This window comes from Motacilla alba, chromosome 1A (genome assembly GCF_015832195.1).
Source record: "Motacilla alba alba isolate MOTALB_02 chromosome 1A, Motacilla_alba_V1.0_pri, whole genome shotgun sequence".
Lineage (NCBI taxonomy): Eukaryota > Metazoa > Chordata > Aves > Passeriformes > Motacillidae > Motacilla > Motacilla alba.
In genome coordinates, this window is record NC_052031.1 from 58,649,202 (window position 1) to 58,661,721 (window position 12,520).

At 37.4% G+C, this 12,520-nt stretch overlaps 1 protein-coding gene across 3 annotated transcripts in view; it reads right to left on the reverse strand.

The window, feature by feature from the left end:
* BRAF (B-Raf proto-oncogene, serine/threonine kinase) overlaps window positions 1-12,520 on the reverse strand; it is a 77,062-nt gene that overhangs the window by 30,484 nt on the left and 34,058 nt on the right. For all 3 annotated transcript variants that reach the window (XM_038155705.1, XM_038155704.1, XM_038155703.1), the window contains exons 4-7: window positions 5,412-5,515; window positions 4,609-4,711; window positions 3,149-3,297; window positions 1,969-2,088 (exon numbers count right to left, since the gene is read on the reverse strand). In XM_038155705.1, the coding sequence (XP_038011633.1) occupies window positions 1,969-2,088; window positions 3,149-3,297; window positions 4,609-4,711; window positions 5,412-5,515 (476 nt within the window). The remainder of the gene's footprint in view (window positions 1-1,968; window positions 2,089-3,148; window positions 3,298-4,608; window positions 4,712-5,411; window positions 5,516-12,520) is intronic.

Sequence of the window (12,520 nt, forward strand, 5' to 3'; positions counted from 1 at the left end):
ACATGTTTTTATAGAAAAGGTTAGCCTTTTAAATTCAGCTAGATTAACATTTCCACAATTATGTTCTTAAAAAGCAGAAAAGTATGATTAAAGAAAGGCATGAAAGATAACTGGAAAAAGATAGGGACAGTGCTATATGCTCATCCAGTAACATCTGAGCTACTTCTGGAAAGGAAATAGTACATACACAGATGCTAGGGGAACACTGTATGACTAACATGCATATTACATATGAACACCAGCTGATAATCATAAACCATTTCCAAAATGAACAGAATTTTGCAGGCATGATGTATGTGTTTGTTTTTTTTATCAATAAAGTGGACAACAAAGCAAAAAAGCAGAAAGGATCTGCTTTACATCTTCTGCAATTACACACATTTATAGATGCAACACTTGAGAAAAGCTCCTAAACAGCAACTAGCAAGTGTATTTAAATGTTAACATTTTTATGTAGGTGAAGTTAAAGATCTCAAGGCAGTAACCAGCTTTGGTCTAAATTTTTTCCTTCTGTTTTCACTTGGCAAAACTAAGACTGCCTGAAGTAGTGCATGTATCAAGATAATCCATATTGCTGTAACCTCACAAGCTGGTAAGAATGGACCAATGTGACACAAAGGCAATTGAAAAGTAGGACAATTTAGAATATTAAGATTAGGGCTATATAGTGTCTTTGACATCCACTAGTGTTTAACACAATTGGTATGAACAAGTTTCTTCATGAATTAATAGTTGTAGCCCGGTTACAATTTGGCTGTAGCACAACAAATACTTGACAAGCAGCCTTGCCCACAATCTGCTGTACTAATATCCACAGGATCTAAAGGCAACTACCTTTAGAAGTTCACTACCTTGAAGAAGTACTTTTGAATTCACTCGAATCTGCACAAAACAGAACAAATAAGAACATAATCTCTGTACTTACCAAGTAAGGTTCCCTCTGCAGGACTGTCAATCTATTTTCCCGGGAGGCATTTTATTATTTTATTTGGTCTTCCATAAAATAGTCTTGACTGTCCAGAAAATTTATCTTCAAGTTAAAGAGTCCAGAGGTGCCTGTGTAGCTTCCAGTGTGTTTCTGCTTTAGTTTAGGCACAATTTTCACTAATCCAAGAGAGCCTCTCTGCCACAGTCAGCTCAACTCCACACAGCACACATGTCCTGGGAATGGTTTTCTGAAGGCATCTGTATTTGGTGTTCTTAATATATGCACCAGATTTCTTGAGTGTGATATATATCCCAGAGTTACTCTTCCTTGGACAGTTGTTCAACTACCTAATGGTGGATGGTGTCATTGATCTCTTTGCTACTGGGAACATAATTTAAATATGGTCTCTTATCTCTTCAGGGAGAAAGGGTCCAGAATCTTTGTTGGAAATGGTGAGTTTTAGAGGTCTACTTTTACAAAACCTGGAGCTGCAGCAACAGATGCTATTGGCATACTCCAACATGAACAGGAAGAAGACAGCTGGTCTGGAGGATACTGAAGCAGTGTATGTGGAAAAGCTACTAAAACAGTATTATGAACCTGGAACTGGCACCTGTTCATATCAGCCTTATAGTAATGTGATTTATTCTCAAACTGACATATGTCACTTCAAAACATATAAATTATAATTTAATAACCAACTAAAAGAATTTGTGAGGATATAATTTTGGTTCATATTAACTTTAAGTATAAAATCTTTCCAGTTTAGACCAGGTCTAAGCTATTATGTAGAAGAAATCAGTCTAACAGGTAATACCCCAATTCTACAGACAGTTACACACACATTTAACCTAGGCTCATTACTAATTTATAGAATTTGTGTGAATGAAAACATTCACTTCTTTTAAGTTAAGCATAGGTGGATATATTTGCATGAGAAGCCAGATTACAACAATGCAGAGCTGCAAAGCAGTACTTGGAGTGTTTCTTAGCACAGTACTGAAAAGTTATGTTATTAAACAGCAGGAATAAGTTCATACCCAACAGAATCTGAGGGGGGCACTGAGGGGTATGATCCAGATGCTGGGGTGGTCTCTCCTAAGGAGGGCTCCTCCGGTGGTATAGGGTGATGTTCAAAGAACTTGGAGACAAACAGCAAACTGTGAGGCAAGAACAAAACAAAAACAACCTAACTTGTGCAAAACCCAGAAGTTTCACAATATAATACTCAAAAACTACAAAAAAAGATCTCAAACCTCAAAACCTCATTGATTAAATTCTAAATTTAGAAATAAAGATTACACAAATTAAATCTGCAAGGTATGTTAAAAGTATTATTTACTTCACAAAGGATCAAAAGATCATGCCTTAAATATAAACTTTGTGGAAATTAATTTTTTAATCTTTTAGATGGAATTGTAAACATCTGGTTCTTCAAGAATGCACAACTTATATCTATCAGTACATAAACTTACACCCTGAGCACAAACTCCAGAGATGCCAAAGGAAACAGTTACAAATACCAAAATAAACTAAAATTAAATTCATTCTTGGTGAGAAAAATAGCATTTTAAATTATTCCTTATACGAAAATCTATTTAAAAGACTTAATAGCCTCTGCTGAAACTAATCAAATAGAACAGACCCAGTTCATACCAGATCCTAAATCTACATCAAAGACTTATTTGAACAAATAGTTCAGTAACTCAATCCAAGAGCACTGGACTCTTTGGGTCATTCTCTTTTATGTTTTTTACCTAGGCATTAATCTTGCTAGCAGATTTATTTTCAGTTATTGTAAAACCAACTGCAATTTCACTATAATCAACTACTGTCTCTTAACACTTTTTCAGGTTGAAGCGAATAAAGCCACAGCTAAATTTTAAACATGGCCCTAGCCATCACACAATAAAGAACCAGTTTTGATTAATAATAACAACTGTGAACAATGAGTAGTCTGTCTGACACAGTCAAGTGCTCAGCACCCTATTCATGCTTCATAAAAAGCACTTCATAGACCAGCAAAGAAATATGAACTGGTTGTCTGAGCTAGCACAGAAAGAGTATGAATTAAGCAGTCTCACAAGAACAGTTGAACTCCTATTTTTTTTTTTCAGGCACCTCCTCTGACTTCCTGAATTACAGATTTAACACAAGAAATCACTGACAGCTGTACGCTTGTTAAAAGGCTCAACTTGAAAATCAATTGTGATTACTTACTCAAGTTGGTCATAATTAACACACATCAGTGGCACTTCTGTACTACAGCGCTGGTGAAATTTGTAGCCACAAGTCTGGCAGCGGAACCCCTGGAAAAGCAGCTTTCGACAGAAATCGCAGAACGCTAACGTGAAGAAAGTTTTTCGCACCTACATTGGCAAAAATAGTCACAATTACCTAGAGCCCTTCTCTAAGCCCAAGATAGGCTATTTGCTTTTACCTCCCTCAAGTGTACTTAAAAGTCTCTTTTGGGATGCTGGAGCTACAGTTTTATGTATCAAACAGATTTACACAAAAGATCGTCTCCTTTTTGTAACAGTTTTCATGCACTACAACAGTCTTTCAACAGTTAGCTGGAATTAATGCTTCACTTCACTAGCAGTAAGAACAAGAGCAAAAAACCTGAAGCAAAACTTCACTATTATCATGCCAGACATAAACATTGAGAATTTATTTGGATACAACCTATAAAACCAAAAGCTGCTGAAATATGAATTCATATTTTAACTTTTCATATTCTAACATTACTATCTAATACTTAACAGGACTGGAAAAACACAGGCATATATATATATATATATATATGGCTTCAATGTATGGTTACAGATATAGTTGTAATTTTGACTACTGAAACTCAGAAACATTCAGAATCACAGAAGAACAGACAGAACACACAATCACAGAATTCTCCCCAGATTACAGAGGGAAAATTATTTAGTTAATTTTCAAATTCAGCAATACCTAGTGTAAAAACAGATCCTTAGTTCTATTATTACATGTAATAATCAGAATTTCAGTGAGGTATAAAATATGTAAGCCTACTACACTTTACCTAACTAGCCATAACCCAAACAGCCTGTTTGAGCTAAACAGGTTGAAACAGCTTGCAGATAGAATTTTGCTATGTTTTAAGCTGAAATAGAAGATCTTTCTTTCCCAATGTGACAGACACTATTTCCAGGATTTTGTATGTAGCTGGAAACATTTAGACAGATTCTGTTTAGCAGCTTCCATTTACTTGGTGTCTTATCAGGTCAAAACACATTTGTGCACTGCATCATTGATGATGTCAGCACTGCTCTGGGAATAGTTAGTTCATTAGTTAATTGCTGCTGCAGAGCCAGCAGGGAGGCCCAGAATACATTTTATAGATACAGCAATACAAAAATAGTAGATTATTACAGCTCTGCAATGCAGCACTGATATAAACCCCTTACATTTATAGATTTTAGAGGGTGTATTCCAACAAAACATGAAAGTTTTAAGGGTGATCAAGTACTCTAGCATCACTTATTTCAAATACAATTCTATCTAATTCACTTAAGATACTGTGATTAAAAACTTCTTTTGCAACTCCCACCACATCCCACAGATGCAAAATATTCCAAGTTGGTAATTTGAATTTGAAAGTATGAAGTTGATGTAACCGCACTCAGCATCTCACAAAACCCAGTACATACGAAATTGTGTGTCGTGAGTGGCACATTCTCCAAAACTTCCACATGCAACTCCTCTCCTGTGAGCCAGGAAATGTCTGTGTCCCAGCCAATTGGCTTCTTCTCTCTAAAGTGAAAATAAGCCTCTCATTAGCATCAGCACACAAGCCTTTGCATGTCTCTTGCCAAAGTTGTGAGATCAGCTAAAAAGTTACACTGTGGGAGGTTGCTGCCTAATTGCAGGAAACTTTAGAACAAGACCTTAGGCTCAGTACATAACAAACAAAGCACACCTTCCCTGGACAAACTGCAGGAAGGAAATGCAGTTTTTCAACCAGCTCCAGTAGTGGCCAATTCCTTGTTTCCTACGTGGCAGATGGCTTTTTGATCAAATATTGTTTGTGAAGGTACCTGTTGTGTAAGAGTTCCACAGAGATAGCTAATTGTGCTATTACACATATATACAAATTTTTAGGGCTGCAAACTCTTTTTTTTTCTCCCAAGGAAACTCTATCTTTAGTTAAGAATGCATTAGAGCCAAATGAAATAAAACCAAGAAGTTAACACAGCCTATTTAATACTGGTTTGGTTTGCATGAGTTTGATTAAATGAGTGTTTTGCCATAATTTCATATCACTGAATATTATGCCCAAGCCTTTTCCTAGGAGTCAGACATTCTTTTCAACATGTCTGCAATGTGCAAATTGTTTAATGCAAAGTATCACAAAATTCTGAACTTTGCAAACAACCTCTGGATATAACTGGCCATCCTGGGTAGCTCCAATAATTGATTCTAAGAGTAAAAAAGCACCCCACACAAACCATACCCATCTTGTATTCTGTAAACAGCACAGCATTCTGGAATAAGACCTCTCATCATCAGCGCTTTTTTTAGGCTGTCCCGGACTGTCACTCCACATCTTGCTGGAACCTAGAGGTCAAATACAAAAAAAATTAGTTAAAACAAGTTCAAATTTATTCTCCAAAACTGATGCAAACATTTGGACCCCCAAGTGCTAAAACTCACTCTTCAGGATGGTTTACAGAATTGTAGGTCAGAGTTTTCCAAAACCTACTTTGTACCAAGAAAAATTTTATTGCTGACTAGTATATGAGGAAAAAGGCTCAGCTAGAAGAGTCAACAAGCTCTACACTTCTATTAACATTTGGAACAGAATCTTCACTCAACTCCAAAAATGAATTTCCAACTTTCTCAACTGGAAGAAATTGGAAACGCAGCACACAGATAGCTAATAACTACATATAGCTTTAATTTTAGAGGCTGGCCTGAACATAAGTGGGGAAACATGCCAAGTGAAATTAAGTGAAGGAACTAACTTGGACTGCACTCAAAAATACATTACGATAAAATGTAAATATTTTATTTTCTCCTTCTAAAACAGAAGATAAGCATGCAAACAAGTGAAACAAAACAGTCATCTGAGTCAGGCAGACCATCACCTCTCACTTTAACCTATATTTGTAACTCTACATATACATCTTATATGAAAATATATTGCTCCCTTCTGTTTCCTGGCTTGGAAAGTTTAGATAACTAACAGGATGGGAAGAATGGAGGAGCACATTAAAACTAGCCAAATCAAGAACTCCATACGATGTAAAGGTACGTTCCTCACTTCTATTCTAATTGTAGGCATATCTTATACAAGTAAGTAGATCATCTCTAGGTATACCTGTGATTTAACAGTGTACAGTGTCAAGGCATAAAAAAGAAGAACACATGATCTGGTGATTAAGTGTAGTTAAGGTAGTGAATATTATGTACTAACTATTTTTAGAACTCAGTAGTGAAAATATGTAAGGCTTCATGCACTGTACACACTGGGATATCTCCTATAATCACAGACACTACCTTGAACAAACACATGAGAAGAAAATCCTACAAACTTAACAAACCTGACAAGTGTCTCTGAACACCCGAAACTCAAATCTAGCTTGCAAGTGGCTTAAGCCAGAGCACTCAGTAGCCAAAAGCAGTCTTTTAATCAGCTTCAAATGGCTTTGGATCAGAGCCTAGTTTTTGTTCCCCGCGTTTAAATTTCCATGGATATTTAGGGGCTCTATGTCCTACTTTAGCATGACAGTGCAAAGTAGCAGCCTGTTTCAAGTAGCAGTGTGAACACCACTTGAGGTTACACTATATACTGCATTTCTAGAACTCAAACATATGTGCTTTCAGAAGACACAAATGAAAGGAATATTTTGCTTCACCATCTTCTCCCCATTAACATGAGAGGGTCTCTTTACAGGATATTTATGCATTTCATTTGGTCAACACAAACATTTAAAAAAGACTTGTTTCTGAATTCCTTGAAAAAAACATCCTATAGCACACTACTTTACAACCTTGATATTCAGCCTTAGGTGACTTTGGTTTACACATTGTATTCTTTTTTAATACATGTTTTTTATTACTCTAAGTAACTCCTTAGAAAGGAACTTCTCTCCTTTCTCCAAGGATGGAGAGTGTGACTCATATTCTTTTATACAAATGTTGAGTCTAAATTATGATTGTTGTACTGATACAGCAAAACATCCATTAAAGATTTGTCTTGACCTGCAAAGGTGATTAGAAATTATAAGTGAAGTTTTATTATAAATTCTGTATTATGTTACTTAGAAATTGCACAATATTGATACTGCTTGTAGAACTCATGTGCCATTCTAATAATAGTTTCTGTGCTATGCTAATCATAATATCTTGTTAAGAAAATAACTCTAATTGTCCCTGTGATTTAGTGCCATCTTCATTCTGCCAAAGACCCCTAAAAGAACCTGTCTGTCCCCTCAGTGTCCTTCTCCATGCCTCCAACATACATATTTACAAATAGAGAGTAAATATTTTCAAGAATCTGACTGAAGTCTCTGAGGATTTCAGATGTGCTCCAACCTCCCCCACACATCAGATCCAATCATGAGCCATTTTGATGGAGGAAGCAAGTACTCTTTGGCTCAAGCCTATTTTTCCTCTAAGTATAGCTCCTGCTGGATTGAAGTTGGGTCCCTACAGACAATTCAGGTCTACCTTTCCAGCAACCTCAGTCATTTCACCACTGACATCCACAGTGGCACAAGAAACTGAAATACTGCAAAGGTGGCAGGCAGATGATGGAGAGAAAAAGGGGAATGAAAAGAGCCAGGAAAGAGGTAGGGCATGAAGGAGAAATGGGAGGAGAGGGTCAGGACAAACTTCAAGAACTGAACATGCAGGGAAAGCATATGTATACTGGGAGAGGGAATTGTGATCAGCGGGTTGGTGGGAATCAAACAAGCAATACAGAGGGAGGACAGACTGAAGAGCTGAGGCTGAGGGCAGGAAAAATGACGTGATGAACCACCTTGCAGGGAGAACTGCTTGCCAACACCTGGGGAAGTACTGGAAGTATGTCCTGAACAGGAAGCTTTCAAGCTGTGATTGGGAGAAAAGGTGGCTTGTTTTGGACAAGGTCCATCAGGGGGAAGGAGGTGCCTAAGAGCAGCAATAGAACCCAGCACAGAGTAGGAGGAGGTTCTAGCTTAGGCAGAAAACTCCAACGGAGTTAAGTATTAAAAGAAACCAGATTAGTAAAATCTTGACCTGTGTGAGGGAGTGGAACAGGACAAGGAGGAAAAGTCAAGCAGTAGGAAGATTACTAACATTAAAGAAGAGATAAGCAGTCTCGCGGTCACTGGAAAACATTTTCCTCCTCCAGCACTGATCCTCCATAAATGATGACGTCACCCTCCAGTAACTCATGAAGCAAAGAAATGCATCAGGAACCTCAAAGTTCTAATGCTATTAATTAATTACACTGGTGTAATTTTTCTTCCTTTTAATTTTGTCAACAACAAGACTTATGAAGTTATAGAGTTTCTTTTAAGAGATCAATAAAGTTGGAAATACAAACTCTCAAAATTTGGGAAGTATCAGAGTGAAGGTTACCTAGAGCAACAAAAGTGCAATAGGACTATGAAAAATGTGCATTAAACATCCTGTTTACTAATCATTTGCTATTCCTCAGTATTATTATCCCAAGTCCCCTTCATTAAAATCCAAGCCATATTTATGCAACTTGCAATTAGAAACATGGGTAGAACATTTGTTCTCTTCACTGCAATTTGCATCATGATCCAGCTACAACCCAAAGAACTGCTTTTATTACTTTCAAAAACCATCATGATCCTGAATCAGCATCACATTTAGAACATTCTCTTACAGAACTCCCGAGCAGAGAAACATAAGGCCAAATTAAAAGAACTTAGTGCTAGAATAAGTCCCTGTAGTATTGATTAATCATTTTCCCAGACTGGTACAGCATGGTCTATCACCATCTGTGCATGTAGCTCTTCAGCCCCCTCCATCAGTCCTTACTAGCACCTGCTGTAAAGCAGCAATCTCACCCTGCAACGCATTCCCTCTGAAACCTCTTTTTGTCCCCAGCTTCTTTTCACCCCCAAGTTATGGCAAAGTTAAAGAGAAAGCTGGTTCCAACAAAGTGATTTGGAGACCAACTCAGTCTTTAGAAAAACAAAACCCAGAACCAGTTCTTTTTTCCTGACTAACAGACTCCTGCTGAGTCCAAAGCAGGAGTTTTGGAACAGCTTCTTTCTCACCCCCAGGCAGAGGGAGGGTGTGCGGCCCCTCAGGCTCGGAGGGGAGCAGGGCACAGGAGCCCTGCGTGGTGCAGCCCCTGAGTGCCTGCCAGGAGCCCGCAGCTCCAGCACGGCAGGAAGGCACCAAGGAGGGTTTATCAATTCCATCAAGAGTTCTGCCAGGATTCCCACAGAGCATTTTAACTGAATCACATCAGCATTTTTTAACAAAATCAGTTCCCCAGGAGAAAATTTCTCATCTACTCCAAAATACACAGCACTCTTATGCCTGCAACCCAATACACTAAACAAAGCTGGCATTTTATTGAAACATAGAATGTTTAATATTATTTAAAATCCATTTTGTTTGCACTGGCCCATTATCTCTCGATCCCTCTGTTTTATAACTAAGAGAGTCCAAGTATTTCACAATGGTTACCACCTAGAAACTCATGTTACTCAGCTAGGGGATGTACTCCTAAACTGTGATTGTTAAGGGCTTTCTTTTCAGGTTACTTATATACATAAGATTTGTAGATCAGAAAACACTTAGGTTTTTATAGCAATTAGTAAGTTGATTCAGCAAGCAAATTTCAAAAGTGAAGAGTATCAAAGTGTGGGCTATGTAACACTAAGAAACAGTACAGAAGCCGCCGACACAGACTGCAAGGTGTGTTCAGTGTGTAGATTAATAATATATCAGAGAAGATAATTTACTTGAGCATCCTAAATTGTGTAAGTAGCAATTCAGGGCAACACCAAAACATATGCTTAAGTTTGCAAATGTTAAGCCCCAAAGAAAAAAAAAGGAAAACTATTCCAGATTGCAGAAATTCTCAAAGCAGTCATACTACCTAAACAGATGAAACAGAACTATAGTCCTTAATGTCCTTATTTCTTCTACTCACCTGAACTATTTCTAGGGACAGTATTTGTAACAACATTATTGATATATATTTAGTATTGCAGCCACAAGTATTTAAGCAATGCATAATAAATCATTTATTTCTGTAAATCAGGTCACTCCCAACTCAGTAAGAAATTCAGGGCTATGTCCCTAAATAACTCTTACATCACTTTTCTAGCATCAGACTAGAAACTGGCATAGTCTCAGTAAGCTAAAAATGCTTCCTTACACCACTGTAGTTTCCAATGTTTTAGAGCAATAAAGAGACAGAATCACTCCAAAAAAGTAATGCAAAGGTATTCTCTCAAAGTGGGAAGGCTGGTCAGCCCTGAATATCCAGTATTATACTTCTCAAAAGTAGTTAGCTGTCTTCATTTTTCTCTCAGCCTAACACTGTCATTCAGCTCACTTTGGCCAAGTGTAACACATGTACAGTATGTAAGGTATGTGTAACATAGCTTAGAGCTTCAGAGCCATTCCAAACAATCAAGCAGACTACTGGGTACAACAGTGGAAATATGCCAAATAGAATGGATTTGAAATATCACTTTGAAGCATTTATTTGCTTACCGCAACACATACACCCTGAAAGATCACACTTTTTTCCTCCCCATACCTGATACCCAGGATTAAAAAATTTCAGCCACCTGTTCACAGAATTCAAAATGTTGGGAGATTAGGCTGAACTATACTTTTGAGAAATAATTAGTTTGGCCTTCTAACATGGAAGGTTTTCTGGTAAAATTCAAACATGAGATCCACATTTAATTTCTCATCTTACTTATGGAGGACAAATATTTCACCAAATCAGTCAGCTACTTCTTAGAGCACTAACAGATAAAATTACCCTAGTTTGTGGCAAAAAGGCCGTATGATGGCACTGAACATCACATTCTCTAGAAAAAAACACAGCTTTCAGAAACAGCTGTTCTGGATATCAGGACACGAAGCTCTGTCCAGCTTCCAGGAGAAAGCAGCAAGAAAATACATTCTTAATGAAGCATATTAGTGAGACAAATGAGAGGCAGTTTCATAGCTTTAAATCTTGTTTCCAAGGGAAATTGAACAGAATTTACTCGTTTTACAAAGCTGTTACCATTCAATCAAATGCCTTCCATTTAACTTGCAAAGACATGGGTTACCAGCACCCATTGGCATCTCCAATGCAATTAATGTAGAACACAACAGACTGATTTATGTCAGTGCAGAAATATTTTCTCAAGAATACAACATCAGGACCTTGTGGTTTTGTTCAAGAGACAAAAATGTCAGCTGGCTGTTCTCCAAACCAATACACACATGCATTAGAAATTTAAGGTACAAAACAGTTTAAATAAATCTTTGTAATAGAGTTCACTTTTGTAGAGTCCTGTCTCAGCTGATCACACTCCAAGTGCTTTAAAAGCAGCATGGGGGCAAGGAACTATAGCAGAAGGGCTAAAATTCATGTTCTTCTCTAAGCAAACGATCCTAAAACCAAATGGATACTTCCATCTTCAGGTAGTATACACATTCTCTACAAATATGAAAACTCTCATTGGCTAGTTTGCTTAAACAACACAAAAAGCATGAATTTAAGTATGACTTACTGGACATGGAATTAAAACATTTATTATGATAATTTTCAGATTTGTGACTTGCATTCCATTTCACTGAGTGCCTGCCTAGCACATTATGAGGTAAAGGAAGCATGCTCCAAACAGTATTTTTTTCTAGCATTCATTACTTTCGATAGCCAGACTTTCCATCTCATAAGGAATCACTAAACACTCCTTACTTGAGTAAAAACCGACAATCAATGCTGCACATGGCATTCCAGAGGACAAGTCATCAGTTTGCTAATGGCAAGTTTTCAATATTGTTTCACTCTAAAATCTAAGACAGTGTGTCAATAAAACTGTAGTAGATTCAATTATGCTCTTATCAACACATATGCCTTTGAATTTATTCAGCATTTGAGGGTAGTTTGTGTTGATTATCCCTGGCAGGCAGCTAAGCACCACCCAGCTGGTAGCTCACACCCTCCTCAGTGGGAGGGGAGAAGAGAATTGGAAGGACAAAAGAAAGAAACACTCCGGGAAAAAGACAATTTAATAAGCGACGGAATAAATTTTCCTAGTGATTGAGAAGTATGAAGTGAAGTTTACTTGAAAGTAAACTACCATTTACTTCATATCACCAGACTGTTAATAAGATGCATGAAATTCCAAAGTATACATTAAGCAACCAACCATTGGCATAGGCTAAAAATAAACTCAATTTCTGCTGCGTGTTTGATACAACATGGGAAGTTTTAATTGTATTTTTGATGAGTAAAACCTAATCATGTCAGACCAGGTGTGCAATTAAAAGCAAGAAACTGGTTTATTCAGCTGCCTGAACATCCCTTCTCTGAATTTTCCTTATACTTGACAGGTGAAACTGGTAGGGCAGCTC